The sequence below is a fragment of the Eretmochelys imbricata genome, chromosome 3 (assembly GCF_965152235.1).
Source record: "Eretmochelys imbricata isolate rEreImb1 chromosome 3, rEreImb1.hap1, whole genome shotgun sequence".
In the NCBI taxonomy this organism is placed as follows: domain Eukaryota; kingdom Metazoa; phylum Chordata; order Testudines; family Cheloniidae; genus Eretmochelys; species Eretmochelys imbricata.
This window is the reverse complement of record NC_135574.1, coordinates 129,677,129-129,699,494: the sequence shown is the minus strand read 5'-3', so window position 1 is coordinate 129,699,494 and position 22,366 is coordinate 129,677,129. Positions and strand designations below refer to the sequence as shown.

Here is a 22,366-nt window from a genome sequence, read left to right as displayed (position 1 = left end):
GTGGAAAATTGTTATGCATAATGGTACTGTTGTAGTTAGAGTTGAATGACCAGGAATTGTCTGTTCTGGTATTCTTGATTGTGACCCCCTGAATCTCCACCCCATGTTACTAAAATCCTAGAGGTGAACCCAAAGTAGAAACCTGCAGCTAATCCCCATGTCAGGGTTTCTTCCCCACTCTGAACTCTGGGGTACAGATGTGGGGACCCGCATGAAAGACCCCCAAAGCTTATTCTTACTAGCTTACTAGCTTAGGTTAAAACTTCCCCAGGGCACAGATTTCTTTCTTGCTTTGGGATTGCTGCCACCACCAAATGATTTAACAAACAATCAGGGAAAGGACCACTTGGAGTCCTATTCCCCACAAAATATTCCCCCGAGCCTACACCCTCTTTCCTGGGGAAGGCTTGAGCATATATCCTCACCAATTGGTTACAAAGGGACTACAGACCCAAACCCCTGGGTCTTAGAACAATGGAAAAATCAGTCAGGTTCTTAAAAAGAAGGATTTTATTTAAAGAGAAAAATGTAAAAGAATCACCTCTGTAAACTTAGGCTGGTAGTTAGCCTTACAGAGTATCAGAAAATTCAAAGAGCACAGAGGAACCCCCTCTGGCCGTAGTTTCAAAGTTATAACAAAATAGGGATAAACCTCCCTCTAGCAAAGGGAAAATTTACAAATTGAGAAAACAAAGGTAAACTAATACACCTTGCTTGGCTGTTACTTACAAGTTTGAAATTTGAGAGACTTCTTGAGGAAGATTTGGAGAACATGGATTGATGTCTGGTCCCTCTTAGTCCCAAGAGCGAACAGCCACATAAACAAAGAACCCAAAACAAAACCTCTCCCCTCCCAGATTTGAAAGTATCTTTTGTCCCCATTGGTTCCTTTGGTCAGGTGCCAACCAGGTTACTTGAGCTTCTTAACCCCTTACAGGTAAGGAGGAATTTAGGCTAGCCCTATCGTTATGACACCCCACCCTCTGAGTTTTGAGAAAATTTGAATCTGGAGCTGGGCTGAACTCCACTTCATGGGCCCATCTCTATAATGGGTCTGAACCGGAACACAAAATCTGACCAAGTCAGAACACTGGGAATATTTGGATTCAGATCCATGGCTTGAACTGAGAAGCATGATTCTGGTTGTCTCCAATAAATACCTCAGTACTGACAGCCTCCCACTTTCACTCCTCAGCAGAACTGTCTTACACACAAACATTTGCTCAGTGGAATAAAAGATGTGTAGTTTTTATCATTGTATTTAAACACCATATAAGTCAGACAGCAAATTAAACCCTTTACTCCCTTGCTGAGTGAGAGAGAGCTGTGCTCTTAGGATATGTCTACACTACAAAATTACGTCAAATTTATAGAAGTCGATTTTTATAGAAGCGATTTTATACGGTCGATTGTGTGTGTCCCCACTAAACGCATTAAGTCGGCGGAGTGCGTCCACAGTACAGTGGCTAGTGTCGACTTTCGGAGTGTTGCACTGTGGGTAGCTATCCCTGCAGTCTCCGCTGCCCATTGGAATTCTGGGTTAAGCTCCCAATGCCTGATGGGGCAAAAACATTGTCACTGGTGGTTTTGAGTACATGTCGTCAGTCGCCCCTCCCTCTGTGAAAGCAACGGCAGACAATCATTTCGCGCCTTTTTTCCGTGTGGATGCCATACTGCTTTCAGCAGACGGTGTAGGAGGCCTGCTAACCATCATCATCCACCACTTCCAGAGCTGCAACTCTGCTCTCCTCAGACGCCATACCACGGCAAGCATGGAGCCCGCTCGGATCATCGCGGCAGTTATGAGCATTGTAAACACCTCGCGCATTATTCTGCAGTATGTTCAGAACCAGAATCTGCAAAACCAGGCGAGGAGGCGATGGCAGCACGGTGATGAGATTGATGAGGACATGGACACAGACTTCTCTCAAAGTACGGGCCCTGACAATTTGGACATCCTGGTGGCAGTGGGGCAGGCTCATGGAGTGGAACGCTAATTCTGGGCCCAGGAAACAAGCACAAACTGGTGGGACCGCATAGTGTTGCAGGTCTGGGATGACTCCCAGTGGCTGCGAAACTTTCGTGTGCGTAAGGGCACTTTCATGGAACTTTGTGACTTGCTTTCCCCTGCCTTGAAGCACAAGAATACCGAGATGAGAACAGCCCTCACAGTTCACAAGCGAGTGGTGATAGCCCTTGGGAAGCTTGCAACGCCAGACAGCTACTGGTCAGTTGGGAATCAATTTGGAGTGGGCAAATCGATTGTGGGGGCGGCTGTGATCCAAGTAGCCAGCACAATCACTAAGCTGCTGCTATCAAGGGTAGTGACTCTGGGAAATGTGCAGGTCATAGTGGATGTCTTTGCTGCAATGGGTTTCCCTAACTTTGGTGGGGCGATAGACGGAACGCATATCCCTATCTTGGAACCGGAGCACCTTGGCAGCTAGTACATAAACCGAAAGTGGTACTTTTCAATGGTGCTGCAAGCACTGGTGGATCACAAGGGACATCAGTGTGGGATGGCCGGGAAAGGTACATGATGCTCACATCTTCAGGAACTCTGGTCTGTTTGAACAGCTGCAGGAAGGGACTTTATTCCCAGACCAGAAAATAACTGTTGGGGATGTTGAAATGCCTATAGTTATCCTTGGGGACCCAGCCTACCCCTTAATGCCATGGCTTTTGAAGCCATACACAGGCACCCTGGACAGTAGTCAGGAGCTGTTCAACTATAGGCTGAGCAAGTGCAGAATGGTGGTAGAGTGTGCATTTGGACGTTTAAAAGCATGCTGGCACAGTTTACTGACTTGGTTAGACCTCAGCAAAACCAATATTCCCATTGTTATTACTGCTTGCTGTGTGCTCCACAATATCTGTGAGAGTAAGGGGGAGACGTTTATGTTGGGGTTGGAGGTTGAGGCAAATCGCCTGGCCACTGATTACGCACAGCCAGACACTAGGGCAGTTAGAAGAGCATAGGAGGGCATGCTGCGCATCAGAGAAGCTTTGAAAACCAGTTTCATGACTGGCCAGGCTACGGTGTGAGAGTTCTGTTTGTTTCTCCTTGATGAAAACCCGCCCCCTTGGTTCATTCTACTTCCCTGTAAACCAACCGCCCTCCTCCTTTTGATCACCGCTTGCAGAGGCAATGAAGTCATTGTTGTTTCAAATTCATACATTCTTTATTAATTCATCACACAAATAGGGAGATAACTGCCAAGGTAGCCCAGGAGGGGTGGGGGAAGAGGGAAGCACCGGGTGGGGTGGGGGAGGAGGACAGGACAAGGCCACACTGCACTTCAAAACTTATTGAATGCCAGCCTTCTGTTGCTTGGGCAGTCCTCTGGGGTGGAGTGGTTGGGTGCCTGGAGGCGCCCCCCCCACCACGTTCTTGGGCGTCTGGGTGAGGAGGCTATGGAACTTGGGGAGGAGGGTGGGCGGTTACACAGCTGCTGCAGCAGCGGTCTGTGCTCATGCTGCCTTTCCTGCAGCTCAACCATACGCCGGAGCATATCAGTTTGATCCTCCAGTAGCCTCAGCATTGCCTCCTGCCTCCTCTCACCATGCTGCTGCCGCCACCTATCATCTTGCTCCCGCCACCGCTCCTCGCATTCATTTTCTGCTTTCCTGGACTCTGCAATTGTCTGCCTCCAAGCATTCTGCTGAGCTCTTTCAGTACAGGAGGACTGCATGAGCTCAGAGAACATTTCATCGCGAGTGCGTTTTTTTTGCCTTCTTATCTGCGCTAGCCTCTGGGATGGAGATGATAGGGGGAGCATTGAAACATTTGCAGCTGCGGGAGGAAAAAAAGGGAGAGTAGTATTTAAAAAGACACATTTTAGAGAACAATGGGTAGACTCTTTCATGGTGAATGGTTTCAAACAGCAGCGCCCTCCTTTCCCATTTCAAGCACTCATTGGGTTGGCCATTTAAAAGGAGGGGCTGCAGTTTTCGGGTTAACGTGCAGCACAAATCCAACTAAACCCCTCCCCCAATTCTCTGGGATGATCGCTTCACCCCTCCTCCCACTGCATGACTAGAATCAGGGAAGATCCCTGCCAGCCAAACGTGAACAGCTCAGCATGAATGCTCCCCCCACCCAGCACCCCACTGCGTAGCTAAAAGCGGGGATGATTTCTTTTCAGCCCCAGGCAAACAGCCCAACAGGAACAGCCACCTCTGAATGTCCCCTTAATAAAATTCCCCTATTTCAACCAGGTGACCATGAATGATATCACTCTCCTGAGGATAACACAGAGAGATAAAGAACAGATGTTGTTTGAATGCCAGCAAACACCAGGACCATACACTGCCATGCTTTGTTATGCAGTGATTCCAGACTACGTGCTACTGGCCTGGCATGGTCAATTGTCCTACCATGGAGGACGGAATAAGGCTGCCCTCCCCAGAAACCTTTTGCAAAGGCTTTGGGAGTACATCCAGGAGAGCTTCATGGAGATTTCCCTGGAGGATTTCCGCTCCATCCCCAGGCACATTAACAGACTTTTCCAGTAGCTGTACTGGCCACGAATGCATCCCAAGTCTTCTGGGAAAATTAATCATTAAACACGCTTGCTTTTAAACCATGTATTATATTTACAAAGGTACACTCACCAGAGGTGCCTTCTCCGCCTTCAAAGTCTGGGAGTCCGCGTTGGGAGGGTCTCCAGGGTGATAAACAGTTCCTGGCTGTCAGGGAGAATGGTTTCATCCTCCACCTCATCATCATCAGCCTCATCCCCAAAATCCTCATCCCTGTTGTGTGAGACTCCACGTACAGGGATGGGGTAGTGGTAGGGGCATCACCTAGAATTGCATGCAGCTCCTCATAGACGCGGCATGTCTGGGGTTCTGATCTGGAGTGGCTGTTTGCCTCTCTGGTTGTTTGGTAGCCTTGCCTGAGCTCCTTAAGTTTCACACGGCACTGCTGTGTATCCCTGATATAGCTTCTGTCCTTCATGCCCTTGGAGATTTTTTTTCAAATATTTTGACATTTCGTCTTTTGGAATGGAGTTCTGATAGCATGGATTCGTCTCCCCATACAGCGATCCAGTACCTCCCGTTCAGTCCATGCTGGAGCTCTTTTGCGATTCTGGGACTGCATGGTCACCTCTGCTGATGAGCTCTGTATGGTCATGCCACTTGCCCAAACAGGAAATGAAATTCAAAAGTTCCCGGTGCTTTTCCTGTGTACCTGGCTAGTGCATCTGAGTTGAAAGTACTGTCCAGAGCGGTCACAATAGAGCACTCTGGGATAGCTCCTGGAGGCCAATACCGTCGAATTGCGTCCACACGACCCCAAATTCTACCCGGCAATGTCGATTTCAGTGCTAATCCCCTCGTCTGGGAGGGGTACAGAAATTGAGTTTAAGAGCCCTTTAAGTTGACAAAAATGGCTCCGTCGTGTGGATGGGTGCAGGGTTAAATTGATCTAACGCTGCTAAATTCGACCTAAACTTATAATGTAGACCAGGGCTTACTCTTGGGTTCACAGCCTCCTTTTTCTTTCTCTGCTCTTTATTTTTTTCCCTGACTGTGGATTTCTGCTTTTCTTCTCTCCTTTTTCTCTTCTTAGGTCACTTTCAAGTCCCTTACACTATTCTTCTCACACTCTTCACAACCTGCCCGATTGCCCTCACTACCTCTTCCCTGACTCTCTAAGGGGCCTTGTTGCTCTTACTATAAGATCCTCAGTCTTCTCCCATCTGCTGCAACAAGTACTGTGTTTGTGTGTGTGTGTGTGTGTGGGGAGGGGTTGTAGTCTCCATGACAGGGTCACCCACAAGAGCACTCATTCTGACTCGAGCTCTGTGCAGAAACTAACATTTCCCTATCATCTTGTGAGAGACAAAGTGAAGGTACAGGGAGTGTAACCCAAGTAGAGGAGGGACAGATACAAGTGGAAAGGGGTTGGGGCTAACCCGTGGTCTCGTTGTAGCTCATCTAAGTTCAGGCCAAGCTTGGTCCCTTGCTCCCCATGCTAGCAGAGAACCATGGGTGACTATTCACAGGACTAATCTGCACTGAAGCATACACCACTGCAACGTCACTGTTCTGGAACATAGCTCTCTTGGGTATGTCAGCTTGAGCTACACTGAGCTTGTGCCTGCAGTATAGACATAGCCAAAGAGGCAGAGCATTCAGCTCCAAGGGGAAGAATGTTCTATCTCTCCTTAATCAGAGAGAGGGCTGCATGAATCATGCCTTAGGGTGTAAGGATGAAGGTAAAAAAATTTAATCTAAAACCGGAGGTAGATTGAAATAAATAGTGGGGAAGAGAAAAGCCGAAACAAAGGGAAAAAGACGGGAATAAGTAACGCGTGTGTAAGGGATAGCTATGCAAAGCCTGATTCTCCTCTCACACTATTTTTACTGTAAGGTAACTCCAATGACTTCAGTAGAGATATTCCTGATTTATGGCAGTGTAAATGAGAGCATAGGCTTGATGGTGCTCTAATGTTGGTGTAAATCAGAAGAAACTGTCAAAGTCAAGGGAGTTACACTGGTGCAAAAGTGATATAAGAAAGAAGAGAATTGGGTCCATTGACTATAGAACTAAATTTCATTTTCCTTTCCTATCTAGATGTCCCTTCTATCACTTGAATCAATTCAACAGGGAAGATCAAGAATAGAGGAATTTGGTAGCAATGTTTATTGATATCCCAAAGTAGGGATACTTTGTAGAAGAGATGGCACTTGCATCTTAAGACAAGATGCCCATTTAAACCTAATTTAGCTTGGCAATGGATCCAGAATACTGAAGTAAAATTGGCAAACCGTTTTTTTCTAAAACTGATTTTTTTTCCAGAGATAAAAAGACATATATGTAGTCCTAACATAAACAAAGCAGTGTTTATAACCCATACATATTGGGGCACCAAATTGTGGATATTCATAGATTAATTTATATTTAAAACCTAAAAGCATTCAGGAATTAATTCCTGTAAAAGTAACACTTGTGGTTTTAATAACTGATTTGAAAGAGACCCTTGTCAGAGAAATGGATAGGTTAATGGTCTAAAAATACTGTAAACCCTTTGGTAATTTTATCTCTTTATCATCACTGGGCCTAATTTTCCACTGCTTTTCACCTTAGAGTCATTTACTCCAATGCAAAGTGCATGTAAAACTCTCCCCATCAGACTGGTAGTATTTCACACCCACTTTGCACAGGTGTAAATGCCCACATGAGGTGAATCAGTATTTATATCTGTTGACAGATGAGTTCTTCTCTGAGACTCTCTGTTGATTCAGTGGGATTTAATCTTAAAGTTAAGCACATGCTTAAGTGTTTTTCTGAATTGGGATTCTAAGCAGAAGACAATGGAGAACTTTGCCACCTATACTTGTCCTGGGAAAACTGACTACCACAGTGGCCAGCCTGTTAGAAGTGGATAGCAGTGGCTATATCAAATGTAAAGAATTGTCCTCCAACCTTTAGGAAGGCAATAGGACAAATCTAATTTTGGCCAAGTGGATAAATCAGATTAGTAATATATAATCCAAGGGGGAAACAGAGAGAGACATTGACTTAAATAGGATTTAAACACATGCTTAAAGTTAAGCACACTAAAGCTTAAGTGCTGAACTGGGGTTTGGGGAGAAGCTAGTTAGTCAGCCCAGTGTCTCCTGGAAACAGGCGCGTGAAGGCTTCCTTCCCTCCTCAAGAGCAGCTGCTTAGCTTGTATGATGACTTCCATTTAAACCAGTTTTATGTTGTGAATTCCATAGGAGTGAAATTCACCTGTGTGCAGAGGGCCAGACCAAAGCCTAGTACTATTTAAATCCCACTTAAGCTCTGACTAAAGTGCTGTATATGCCTTCTGCTGGTACTCTGTATAGAGGTGAATTCCACTGCTACGGGACTAAAATCTACAGTGTATTATTTTTAAAAGGCTAACCAAATTCATGTTTCCAGGGAAGATGTAAGCATGTGCTAACAAGAAGAAGCTCAAAAAAAAGTGCTTAGATTAAAATTGTTCCTTTGATTGTGCATATTGCCCTCAGCTTGAGGCAATATACCACAATCTCAAGAATTATATTTATTCTTGGTTTATTCCCCTTGGGATCAGTCTGTGGACTACATTCTGCTTTCGTTACTATGGTGCGACCCCCCTGATTTCAGAGGCATTTCAGTGAGGTAACTCAGAGCAGAATTTGGAACAATATTTTAATAATACATAGAGACTCCTAAACATTCATTTGTCTGGAAAATGCTAGTATATTAAGGGGTTACAATAAATTAATTTTGTAGCATGATCATCTTGACAGTGTCCCTTAAGGCATATTATAGCTAGCAGTTGTTAACAGTGCAATATATAATGGAATCACAAAGGAAACATGACGTGCCAAACTCTTGAAAGGAAACATTTTCTAAATGTAAAACACGTATATTGGTTTGGGTAAATAACAGCTTTTACTGTAAAAAATTCATTTTCATAGATGAATATGGTTGTCACCTTCTTCTAGGAGAATGGGTTGGACTATGAAGCTTGTCTGGTTGCTCAGTGTGATGCCCTGGTTGATGCATTAACTCGTCAAAAGGCAAAACTGCTCACAAAAGTTACCAAAGACCGTGAGCACAAATTAAAGGTGAGTACAACTATTATGTGTTGTAAGCATTCTAGAGAGTGTGGCTACAAATATTTCTATTGAAGTGACTCTTTAGCCTAGAGTTAATGCACATGACGCCAAGTCCTGAAGTCCTTAGTGAAAATTCTCATTGACCAAATCTTGAAGTCCTTATTCAGGCCCCAGTTTAACAAGGTACATAAGCATAACTGCAATGGAATTATGCATGTGTTTAAAGTTAGGCATGTGCTTAAGTAACTTGCTGAATTGGTGCTTCAGTCTTTAGGCAATACTCTTATTGAAGTTTATGGGTCAAATCCTGACAGGTGCTAAGTAATCACAACTCCCACTGAAATCAATGGGCAATTCAAGCACTTATTACATCTCTGGTTTTGACCTTGTAGAAGCCATCTTGTTTGAGAAAGGACTGAATAAAAACTTCAGGATTTAGTCCATTCTTTAAACCTTCAGAATCTCAAGTGTCAGTGAGACACATCCTGGGATCCTCTTTTACTCTCTTCTCAAGAGAAATAAGAGAAAGGGGAAGGAAAGAGAAAATGTAACTGGCTGATTGGAGTGGTGATCAGTAGGGTTCTTTGTGGTGAAATTTCATGCAACTCATAGCTCTGTATTTGAAAATATTACAAGTTCTGGGTGCATTATAAATATTTTAGATTTTTTTTCTGTTGTCTGATTAACACAATGTAGAGGGAATGGACAAACTGCTTCAGCTCAATGTTCTGGGAACCCCACTCTCACAACTTCCTAAATTTGTGATGTCCCACTAAAAGGCCTGATTCTCCTCTCACTTACACCATTTTTACCTTGAATAACTCCATAGACTGCAGTGGACTTACTCCTGATTTACAGCAGTATGAGAGCAGAAACAAGTCCAAAGTTGGGGAAAAATGAGAGATGTGCTTTTCTTATTCTTTTCCTCTGGATGAACAAGGGTCTACTGTAAATTGTGAAGGGAATGATAGAATATAAACTGCCCAGTAGTCCTCATAGTTATTCTGTTTAATATATTAGGTTTCAGTTATTTTGTTATTTAAAGCTCAAATTTTAATGGAAGTGTGGTTGCATGTGCAGTGAACAAATTCTACACTTATTAGATCCTAACTCCTTCAGCCATGAGCACACCTGGGTATTCAACACTTTATCTGCTCTGATACTTGAGATTCCCTGTACATGACATTTTGCCAAACTAATTATCAGTATTTACAATACAGAGTAAAGAAGTGTAGCTGATGCAGATGGGGTTATACCCATATGGCAGCTAAAACAAACATAGGTTTAACACTCTCTTCCATTCACTGCTGCTGCTTCTGAAATAATTTACTTGATTCAGTGAAAACTGAGAGGATTATGAGAAATGTACTGAGGTTTTCATTTGCAGGTTGTTTGGGACCAGATAAATCACTGTACGTTGAAGCTACGTCAGTCAACAGGGCTTATGGAATACTGTCTGGAAGTAATCAAAGAAAATGATCCCTCTGGTTTTTTACAGGTATTTTCTTTTCTACTGTTGTGAAGAAACAAAAAGATTATACTGGAATGTAAAACTTGCTATGGTGGAGTGTTTGGCTTAATGGCTTGGAAATGGGCTATGGAGTCTTTCAGTTGCAGTTTCACATTCTGTCCTTGTCAATAATACCTAGAAATTATTACAGTTTGGTAGCTAATATTAAATGATTTTGGTGGCATCTATGCGTTTACCAATAGACAAGGGTCTGCATCACCAAAGAAGCGTCCAACATAATTGGTACTCTCGTTGGTAGTCTAAGTAGAGGCCAAGATTTGAATGGTCTAGAAGATTCAATTCTCCCCTTTGCCCAGCCTGCTCTATTTGCAGAGAAATGGGGTAAGAGACCATCAGGGAACTGGTTATGGCTTCCTGATTTTTGCACCAACCCAGTCCCAGTGTTGGTTAGTTAGAGCAGCCTAGAGACCTTACTCCATTGATACCACCAAGTCTCCAGCTTGCTTCTGATATGTCCCCTTCCTGGCACCATACCTCTCAACCTTCATACCTGCCAGTGTGTAGTGCAAAATGAGTGCCAATTTTGATGCAGATATGGAACACCTATCTTGTTGCGTGTCAAACCTAATTTACAGACGATAATGTTTTCTAGATTGAGACTTCATTTAAACCAGCGTTTCTCAAACTGGGGTCTGTGAGGGTACTCCAGGCGGTCCGCCAGCCCTGCTGTTCAACTCTTCCCCCTCCCTCCCAGTGCTTCCTGCATGCAGGGGAATAGCTGTTCAGCGGCATGCAGAAGGCGCTGGGAGGGAGGGGTGGAGCGGAGAGGGGGCGAGCTTGGGAGAGGGGGCAGGAAGAGGCACGGGTGGAGTGGGGGAGGGAAGAAGAGGGGGCCTTAGGGGAAGGGGTTGAGTGGGGGACTCAGGTTTTGTGAAAAATTTTAAATCAAAATGGGGGTCCTCCGGTTGCTAAAGTTTGAGAACCACTGGTTTAAAGGATTATTTTCTCAATATGTGAATTAATTAAACCACTTTTTAAAATGCAAACTGGGAAATCAGATTCTTGTCACATGCAGCCATAAAGTCCCCTAAAAAGAAAAGGAATACTTGTGGCACCTTAGAGACTAACCAATTTATTTGAGCATAAGCTTTCGTGAGCTACAGCTCACTTCATCGGATGCATACTGTGGAAAGTATAAAAGATCTTTTTATACACACAAAGCATGAAAAAATGGGTGTTTACCACTACAAAAGGTTTTCTCTCCCCCCACCCCACTCTCCTGCTGGTAATAGCTTATCTAAAGTGATCACTCTCCTTACAATGTGTATGATAATCAAGGTGGGCCATTTCCAGCACAAAGTCAGGGTTTAACAAGAACGTCTGGGGGCGGGGGTAGGAAAAAACAAGGGGAAATAGGTTACCTTGCATAATGACTTAGCCACTCCCAGTCTCTATTCAAGCCTAAGTTAATTGTATCCAATTTGCAAATGAATTCCAATTCAACAGTCTCTCGCTGGAGTCTGGTTTTGAAGTTTTTTTGTTGTAATATCGCAACTTTCATGTCTGTAATCGCGTGACCAGAGAGCTTGAAGTGTTCTCCGACTGGTTTATGAATGTTATAATTCTTGACATCTAATTTGTGTCCATTTATTCTTTTATGTAGAGACTGTCCAGTTTGACCAATGTACGTGGCAGAGGGGCATTGCTGGCACATGATAGCATATATCACATTGGTGGATGTGCAGGTGAACGAGCCTCTGATAGTGTGGCTGATGTTATTAGGCCCTGTGATGGTGTCCCCTGAATAGATATGTGGGCACAGTTGGCAACGGGCTTTGTTGCAAGGATAGGTTCCTGGGTTAGTGGTTCTGTTGTGTGGTATGTGGTTGTTGGTGAGTATTTGCTTCAGGTTGGGGGGCTGTCTGTAGGCAAGGACTGGCCTGTCTCCCAAGATTTGTGAGAGTGTTGGGTCATCCTTCAGGATAGGTTGTAGATCCTTAATAATGCGTTGGAGGTTTTAGTTTGGGGCTGAAGGTGACGGCTAGTGGCGTTCTGTTATTTTCTTTGTTGGGCCTGTCCTGTAGTAGGTGACTTCTGGGAACTCTTCTGGCTCTATCAATCTGTTTCTTCACTTCCGCAGGTGGGTATTGTAGTTGTAAGAATGCTTGATAGAGATCTTGTAGGTGTCTGTCTCTGTCTGAGGGGTTGGAGCAAATGCGGTTGTATCGCAGAGCTTGGCTGTAGACGATGGATCGTGTGGTGTGGTCAGGGTGAAAGCTGGAGGCATGTAGGTAGGAATAGCGGTCAGTAGGTTTCTGGTATAGGATGGTGTTTATGTGACCATCGTTTATTAGCACTGTAGTGTCCAGGAAGTGGATCTCTTGTGTGGACTGGACCAGGCTGAGGTTGATGGTGGGATGGAAATTGTTGAAATGGTGGAATTCCTCAGGGGCTTCTTTTCCATGGGTCCAGATGATGAAGATGTCATCAATATAGCGCAAGTAGAGTAGGAGCATTAGGGGACGAGAGCTGAGGAAGCGTTGTTCTAAGTCAGCCATAAAAATGTTGGCATACTGTGAGGCCATGTGGATACCCATAGCAGTGCCGCTGATTTGAAGGTATACATTGTCCCCAAGTGTAAAAGACTTATGGGTAAGGACAAAGTCACAAAGTTCAGCCACCAGGTTAGCCGTGACATTATCGAGGATAGTGTTCTTGATGGCGTGTAGTCCATCTTTGTGTGGAATGTTGGTGTAGAGGGCTTCTACATCCATAGTGGCCAGGATGGTGTTATCAGGAAGATCACCGATGGATTGTAGTTTCCTCAGGAAGTCAGTGGTGTCTCGAAGGTAGCTGGGAGTGCTGGTAGCGTAGGGCCTGAAGAGGGAGTCGTTCACCTGCACATCACCAATGTGATATATGCCATCATGTGCCAGCAATGCTCCTCTGCCATGTACATTGGTCAAACTGGACAGTCTCTACATAAAAGAATAAATGGACACAAATCAGATGTCAAGAATTATAACATTCATAAACCAGTCGGAGAACACTTCAAGCTCTCTGGTCACGCGATTACAGACATGAAAGTTGCGATATTACAACAAAAAAACTTCAAAACCAGACTCCAGCGAGAGACTGTTGAATTGGAATTCATTTGCAAATTGGATACAATTAACTTAGGCTTGAATAGAGACTGGGAGTGGCTAAGTCATTACGCAAGGTAACCTATTTCCCCTTGTTTTTTTCTATCCCCCCCCACCCCCCCCCAGACGTTCTTGTTAAACCCTGGTTTTGTGCTGGAAATGGCCCACCTTGATTATCATACACATTGTAAGGAGAGTGGTCACTTTAGATAAGCTATTACCAGCAGGAGAGTGGGGTGGGGGGAGAGAAAACCTTTTGTAGTGGTAAACACCCATTTTTTCATGCTTTGTGTGTATAAAAAGATCTTCTATACTTTCCACAGTATGCATCCGATGAAGTGAGCTGTAGCTCACGAAAGCTTATGCTCAGATAAATTGGTTAGTCTCTAAGATGCCACAAGTACTCCTTTTCTTTTTGCAAATACAGACTAACATGGCTGTTACTCTGAAAAAAGTCCCCTAATGTGAGGCATTATCGGGATTGAACCCTGGAGTTCTAGATCCTCGGCACAGACCTTTACCACTTGAACTACAGATGGAATTACTGTTATCTCTGTCGACTAGCCTCTAAAGGTGGCCTTGACAGTGGGTTACACAATTCTTCGCTAGATAGCAGTTAATATTGGAGATGAGGATGCTTGGTTCTATTCCTTACTCTGGGAGAGAAACACAATGTAACGTTTGGAGACAGGAAAACCAAAGTACCTGGTTGGTGCATTCTGCTTGAAAGGCAATATGATTGAGTGGCTAATAGTTTTGTCTCCAATATCAGAAACCTCAGTTTTATTTTTAGTTCTGCTGCCAGGAAATCTGTGCTGGGATATAAGGGAGGGGGGCTACAGGTACCCCCACATGGGCAATTAGTCCAAAGCACAGTCTAACCCCAAATTAACACATGGCAAAGTCTAAATAGTTTCTTTGATCCAAACTGCCATTTACCATGGTATTTTAATAGAGCTAAATCTGAAGTCCTTACTCAGTCTTCACTGAAGCTATGTACCAAACTCTGAGAGGCTCTGAACATCTGCAGTTCCCTTGTCTCAGGATTTGGCCTATTGGAGTTTTGCCTCTGCAAGAACTAATAATAGCTGAATAAGGATTTTGGGGATGATCCTGAGTCAATTACAAAAGAAAACATGGTGACCAGCAGGTGTCTTCTTCCTCCCTTTGCCAAGTGTAAAGACTTACTATCTGATCATTTAGGCTCAGCTATTACAATGAAATCCCCATACTGACATGCTTTCTTCTGACTTTCTCTAGTTTGCCATTCAATATGGATTTATTAAGTTGTTTCTGAAAATTCTAAGATCTTTTCATGGTTACCATTTCAAACCCAACAGAAGGGGGTGAATACTTATCTTGGCAGTATTCGTCAAGTCCTAATAGCTTGTGGTTGAACTAGAGCAGAGCTTTAAGAATGGCATCCAATCTTAATTTAATGGAGAATCAACCTCATCCTTTGGGGAGATCTGTTCCCAATGGTTAATTCCCCTAACTATTAAAAATGGGCACCTTCTTTCCAGTTTGAATTGTTCTAGCTTCAATTTCTGTCTGCTAGACTTTGCTAAATTAAAAAGCTTTCTAGTGTCAGATATCTTCTCCCTTCTATTCATGGAGATGAAATGAGACATCAAGACAGCTGCTGTGCAGATCAGAGAGGAAAGTCCGCTTTCTGTGTGGCTCTCAAGCAGTTAAGATAGCTCCCTAGCCCTGTTCCACAAAGCTTCTTTTCAAAGAAAACTAACTTTTCCAACTCTCACAGGGGATTTGCTTTGAAAAGACAACATGGGAAGATGCAACACACATGGGAACTCACAGCAAAATTGCCACGTGCCCTGCTTCAGTTAGACCATGAGGCTCTCAGTCACCTTGTATGATATAGCATAGTCATTCATGTCTGTCACTTCTAATTTATTCTGATCTATTTTTGCATTTGCAGTTTCACTAAAAGCCTAATGTTCTTTTTAAGATTTCAGATGCTTTAATCAAACGTGTTCAGGTGTCTCAGGAACAGTGGGTCAAAGGAGCCTTGGAACCAAAAGTATCAGCTGAATTTGACCTGACTCTGGATAGTGAACCTTTACTACAGTCAATTCACCAGCTGGATTTTATTCAAATGAAATGTAGGGGTGAGCTTTTGTGATTTGATTTTTATTTTGTGTGTGTCTGTTTTGAAACAGTGCTGTAGAGGGAGAGGTGAAGGAAGGTGGGGAGAAAGAGAAACTACTTGCAATTTATGGATAGGTTTCAAAGTAACAGCCATGTTAGTCTGTATTCGCAAAAAGAAAAGGAGTACTTGTGGCAGCTTAGAGACTAACCAATTTATTTGAGCATGAGCTTTCGTGAGCTACAGCATCCGATGAAGTGAGCTGTAGCTCACGAAAGCTCATGCTCAAATAAATTGGTTAGTCTCTAAGGTGCCACAAGTACTCCTTTTCTTTTTGCGAATTTATGGATAGTTATTTTTGTCTTCTCTTAGTCAAACATGAATTTACCAAGGAGGGCTTTCACCTCACCTCAAGTGACCGGACAAGCTCAGACAGTGAAATTAGGTGAAGTTAAAGATTTGAAAAGATAAAAGTTTCAAACAAAGACCATCTGTCTGTTTTGAAGGTGGTGAAGACATTGGTGTCAATGTGAACTTGAAAACAACTTAGCTGTTTTGTGTAGCATTAACAAGTTTAATACAATTAATTAAAAATGAGTTGCCGATAGGGCTGGATGGAAAAACCACAATTGCCTTTTATGGAAAATGTTGAGGTTTCAAAATTTTATTGTGAAAACATGGGCAAGAAGCCAGCCCTGAAGAGCCAGTAGGCTGGTGGTTAGGTCACTCAGCTGGCATTTGGGAGACTCAGGTTCAAGTCCCTGCTCTGTCTGAGTCACAACTGGGTCAGTGCCCCACCCACTGGGCTATATAGTCAGTATCACTTTGGAGCAATTGATATTGAATGATTCATACAAGGTGGAACAATTTCAATAGGAGAGAAAGCACAAGACTGACTATATAGCTCAGTGATTAGGACATTGACTTGAACCCCAGTCTCCCATATCCTAGATGAGTGCCCTAACCACCATGCTATTGGCTACTGTAAGTGAACTTGCTCATGTGCTCTCTTTCTTCCTCCCACCCTCAAACTTTTGTCAAACCTGATCCGTTTCCACAAAACGTTTTAGGTTTTGACAAAACAGCATTTTTTTTGACAGAAAACAGTTTAATTGGTAATTAGAGTTGCTTGAAAATTTTTCAGTGTTTCAGCAAGAGTATCATCAGTGGCAAATGAGTCACTTCTTATGCTCAGGGCTTGTCTGTGTTACCGCTTAAGTCAATGTAAGTTACATTGCTCAGGGGCGTGAAAAAACCACTCCCCTGAGTAATGTAACTTAAATCGACTTACAGTGGTGTCATAGCTTTTGCCTCTTGTTGAGGTGACGTAATTATGTCGATGGGAGAGCGCTCTCCTGTCAGCGTGATGTGTTGTCATCAGATGCGCTACTGGCACTGATTTAATGTGGTAATAAAGACAAACCCTCAGTAAGGCAGAACCACCATGATAATTATGCTCAGTGGGGATACTGCAGTTGCCAGAGCCCAAGATAAAGTTTTGGAGGTATGGGCAAGAAATTACCATGGAATGTCATTGGCTATGGAATTCCTTAACACCAAAGATCAGGATAAGTCCTGACTGTCTGTAGGACAAATTGCAAAACCAATCGTTTTGTACAAGGCCTCCTTCAATACAAATGACAGAAGAGTAGCCTAGTGATGTTTCCTGTGGTCAGGGAAGGGGAGAACAAAAGGAAGGGCGGGGGGAAGTTAAGCTAAAAATGCCTGAAAGTAGGAGTTGGTAGGGAATAGGGTGCCATTTGCAAAAAAAAAAAAAAAAAATGTAATGCAGTTTTAAATGTTGTGCTTGGAACTTAGATACTAGGGAGACGGACACATCCAGACTGGATGTATGGACAGATAGACGTTCTGTAGGGGCCTGATCTAAAGTCCTTCTAGATCAGTGGGAGTATTTCGATTGAGTTCAATAGGCTTTGAATCCAGACCTACAGATACATGTGGAAGACACGGAAGAGTCTACCAGAAAGTACTGGATGGGCTGAAGATAATTTTGTTTTTCTCTGATTCCACAAGACCATTCCATAGATGAACATGAATCCTCATGTTTAGTAATTTATCTGTTCTCTGTAGGCTTAGTCCTGAACCGAAACAGAGTGGCTAATTTGACAGATAAATCCTTGGAGAAACAATGGAAATTGTTGAATTCAGATAAATAGTTAAAGGCCAAAATAAGATCATTGAGAGGGGATTGCATCTCAGCATAAATGGGATATATTAATGAAGCCACTCTAAAAACATCAGTAAATTACCCCTTTAAAAACATAACAGAGAGAAAAATAGAAGCAAGAGCACAAGGCATGAGATTTAACATGTAACTGAGAGATCCTCTCTGAGTGTTATCTGCCAAGGAGTCAGCTGTCAACTTAGACTGGTGTTTTAATCAATCTAAATGTAATAGTGGATTATGGTCCCTCCTGAACAGCTAATAATGAATTTAACTAAGCCACTGATGCATTCCAAATAGCTAAGCAACCCACAGAGTACCTGAGATGGGAACACTTTAGATTTAATTTACAACCTGCAGAAAATCACTCTCCCTCCCCTCCCACCCTAGGCCATGTCACCTCCACTCACTTGTGCATTTGGAGGGTAGGACCAAGGCTGTGCCCATTCTCTGCACACCTGCCTTGGTGGGGAGTAGTGGGCTTGTAGCACCTTCTTTCTCCTGGGGAAATGTACCCAAAGACCAGGGTAGCCCTTTCAGGGGCATAGGGAAGGCTCTTACTTCCCCTTATGCTGTTTGATCAAGTAGTACAAGCCATATTCTAGTTCTAAATAAATATACAATCACAGGAAGATAGGAGTTGCTTGACATAGAGAGACATATATATATATAAATAAATAAAATTAATAAATAAATAAAATAAATATAAAAAAATAAAATATAATAATAATAAAATAAATATAAAAAATAAATATATAAATAAATAACAAATAAATAAAATTTTTGGCTGTGTGCCTATTTCTATGTAACCTTACAGGGTATATATATATTGCAGTCACGGGGTGTGACTCAGCTCAGGTAGACATACCCAAACTAGCTATAATCTAGCTACCTCGGGTTCTGAGCAGTGAATCGTTGCAGAGTGCACTTCAACATGGGCTGAACAGGCCCACACTGCACCCTGGATAATTAGTCTCAGTGCTAGCCAGCACTGAAATGCACCCTACTGCAGGCTCTCCAGCTCCCAAGATAACTAGATTAAAGCGAGTTCAAGTATGTGCACTTGAGCTGCAGCCACACCCTGTGATCGAGGTATAGACGTGTTGGTATTTACTGGACTTTATTTTTGTGATCTCAACCCTTTTCTCCCCCAGTTCATTTCCATTCTATACTAGACGGAAAGGTATCTTTGTATTCCTGACATCAGTCTGTGTCCACCTGCCCCAGTATGTATTGACTTGCCCCAAAAAACTTTTCTGTGTCAGCAAGCTTGTGCTAACGTGGACTCCCGTTCCTTCTGTAAAGTCTCTCCCTTCCCCACTAATTCCTTAGTACCTAAAAAATTTAAAACCAACTTTACAATATCATCTCATTCACATATTGAGAATCTGAAGTACCCCCTATCTAGATGGCCCTGCATATAGAAATGGAAGGAATTATTTCAAAATAAGTAGCCATGTTTCACTAGCCAAAAATCAGAGTGGTAAGAAACAGAGCTTTATAAATAACTGGCAAGCCAGCATAACATGTTGAGGCTTTGCTATTTATCTATAAACTAAATACAGAGCAACCCCTAAGCTTGCATTCCTGAACCAGTAGTCTCACAAAAATATATGCCCCTCCTGAAACCTGCTCCTCTTTTTCCAGTCCCATTCACCACATTGCCCCAGAGAGCAATCAGTCTTTGCCAAGTGTTTTGGTGTAATATGGAAATTTTATCAACTCTCTGTGTTTGGTCTGGAAACAGCAGATTCAGAATGAGCTTTAATGACATTCAGAGCTAAACCACAATGGGAGATCCGGTACAGTCCCAAGGGGAAAAGTACCAGACCGACCCTTTTAACTGCAAGTTGTTTTTTCCTATATGTTTATTTTCACCCTGTTGCCTGAAGATTGGAAACTGGAGGAAGCTGTCCATGGTTAAATAAGGAAGATGAGAGGTGGGGTAGAGAGGAAGGGGAGAACTGCAAGGGGTAACTTCACCCCAGAGGAATGGAATATTGTCATCAGCCCTTGTTGATGCCTGAATTTCTGAAATCTTTTTTCAAATCTCTGGCCTCGCCTCATTCAACATCACTGAGTTTGCACAGGTCAGTGGGAGGTGAATGCCTGCTCATAAACAAACACTGATTCACTGCGTTAGACAAAGCATAATGAAAATGAGATCGGATTGTATTAAATTAGCCTTAGTGATGACTTGTGCATATATCTTACTCATGGTTTAAGGATAAGCCTCAGATCCAAAACTAATCTCAGTAAATAATGATCAGGCAGAGTTTCTTTAATATTGAGAAATGTAATCAATTGCACAGAAAGCACAAGGGTGGTACTGTAATGATGAGTGACAGGAGTGACTCTTTGCTAGCCTGTTAGCAATAGCTCAGTACTCCAGGGGATAGGTTGATCCACTGAGAAACCTGCGCAGTGTCTAATATGTGGTGGCATTTTGATCTAGCCCACACCTCTTTCCTTCACCTCCGTCCTCTTCCCTCCATTATATTTTCTGATTGCCATGATCTGAAATCCCTACCCTTCTCCATGACTAGCTGTGTCTGTACATCACATTCTCTCTGTTTTCACTAAAGACATGGATGGAGATCTAATCCAGGTTTGATTTGTTCTTGAATGCTGGAATATTGATGGGATTAGTGTGTGTTTGTTTGTTTGCAAAATGGAGAATGGATACAAATGCTTAAAATAACTTTTGGCATGTGGTGGTCCATCTTTTTCCCCCATTCCCTTTCACCCACTCCAGCCACTTCCTGCCATGTGGCATGATTCAGAGATAACCCCCATACTTTCACTGCCTCTGCTGTAGCTCCTGTCCAATATCCAGCCCTGCTTTCGAAAGACTCACAACCACTGCGGTCTTCTCTGCCAGCCTGACACAGCTTTAAAAACCAACCACCTCTTTCCACCCTGATGGCTCCAAATATCAACCTGTCTGGTTCTCTCTGAGGAGTATACCTCCCTCCTGTCATCCCTACCCAGCCCCCATGATCACCCCACTCACATCTTGCTATGGGGACTCCCTCCTGACCCCCCCCCCCACAACTTGACAAGTCTCTCACAACTCAGACTCATCACAAAGAAATTATTTGGTGTTTGGAAAATCCAAAGGTGTGGCTTCATCCCTAGTTTTATCTCTATTTAATTTAGGGGGACCTAAAGCTTACAGAATTTCTCATTGGACTGTTGTCTTGCTGAATATAATCCCCCCGACTGTCTAGCCTAGGGGAAAAGTCATTGTACAACTCGCCGGTCAGGTTGACAAACGGCAGAACAGAACCTTTGAACATCCAGCTCTGTCCCTACAGAGGGAGGGGCAATGGGATGCATTGAATTGCGTGTGACTAAGCTTCTAACTTGACATGAGACATCAGTGACACAGTGTTGATCTAGTACCCAAAGGATGTCCTGCCTGCATCATTTGTAGAAGCACAGCACAGCATTTACAGATGGAAAAAACGGGTTTGGTTATCAGCTCCATCTCCCTGCCAAGGCAGCATTGTTCCGTACAGCATTTTTTTAGTGCTTTCTACAGTATAGTTTTAAAGGGCACAAACAATGGGATAGTTCTGTAATTTAACAGCTAAGTGTTCTATTCCATCTCCTCCCCCCACCTGATACTTAGCCTACATTTACCTTTTTTTGAAGTGTGTGTTATTGCTCCTAGGTACAGCCCAGTGTACTGCCCAAAACAATTCATTTCCCTTTTATGTATTTGTAGACCGAGAGGCACAATTCCTTCCCCCCCCCCTTTCCCCAGGAGACTGGCAGTCTGCTACTGGCTCTTATCAGTAGCAGATTGCCCCCTCCACCCAGGCCAGCTAGGGTTGGGGGTGGAGTCAAAGCTCTGCCCATTCCTACTTACTCCCCACCTACCTACATGTGGTGGGAGGAGGAGATTAGCAGCAGGCATGCAGCAACTGCTTACTCTTATATGCGTGGACCCAAAATCCAGAGAGGCTGTGCAGGGGCCTAGTTAGGGGTAGAGAGGTAGGTTGTGGGTCTTACTCCCCCTTGCAGTACTGTGTGACCATGCAGTCCTCCAGAACACTGTGGCCCTAAGTTTCACAATATCCATGTGTGGTAGGTCGGAGGTGCACAAGGATCACTTCACAAATTCTGAAGTGCATCCACTTCTGGGATGTAGCACAGCAGATCCCCAATTCTTTGCCTCAAAAGATATGAGTTATATACATTGAAGTCTAGGTGTCCTGGGCGAAAAGGGTTGGGGGGTGAGGGGAAGGAGTGAGAATTGTCTCACATATTTAACAGTACATAGCAAAACTACATGACATTACTGCTTCTTAAAGATGATCTTCAAAGGAATTTTTTTAAATTGGGCTTGTGGCTTTTTTCACTTCTTTATGATGGACAAAACCTGAAAACTTTCTTTTAAAGTTTTGGGATTTTTTTGCTTAGATTTAAACCTTAGAAATGTCAGGAATCTGATCTTCCCCTTGTTTTGTGAAGGGGATCTTGGAGAGGGTCTCATTGGATGTGTATTGTGAACTTTACATTTTAACTACAGTGGCAGGAGTGTGACTTTTTAACAAAAACATCTTTTCTCCAACGCGTTCATTAGTCACTGACATTACATCTGTGTTAACAAGAACAAACAAAAAAAACCCAGAAGTTTTAAACAGTCCAACTAAAACTCCCTTCACCTCCTAGTTACAAAGCACTTAGTTTCTTGACTGTTGTGATATCACAATTTCACTAGTACTCCAGTTACCATATCATCTTCTAGGGAAGACCAGACCCAAGCTCGAATGTTAAAAAAAAAAAAAAAAAAACAAGCAGATTTTTATTTATTATCATTAAAGTCTTCACTGAATATCATAAAGAAGCAAAAAAGGTCACAACTTGGG

The 22,366-nt window shown here is 43.1% G+C and overlaps 1 protein-coding gene across 2 annotated transcripts in view; it reads left to right on the top strand.

Annotated features, from left to right (window-relative positions):
• The window catches only part of TRIM67 (tripartite motif containing 67), a 53,354-nt gene that overhangs the window by 10,190 nt on the left and 20,798 nt on the right, over nucleotides 1–22,366 (top strand). Inside the window, exons 3-5 of one of the 2 annotated variants that reach the window (XM_077811826.1) lie at nucleotides 8,470–8,592; nucleotides 9,971–10,081; nucleotides 15,167–15,320. In XM_077811826.1, coding sequence (XP_077667952.1) covers nucleotides 8,470–8,592; nucleotides 9,971–10,081; nucleotides 15,167–15,320 — 388 coding nt within the window. Of the gene's footprint in view, nucleotides 1–8,469; nucleotides 8,593–9,970; nucleotides 10,082–15,166; nucleotides 15,327–22,366 lie in introns of both variants that reach the window. The other variant, XM_077811825.1, reaches the window with a different exon arrangement.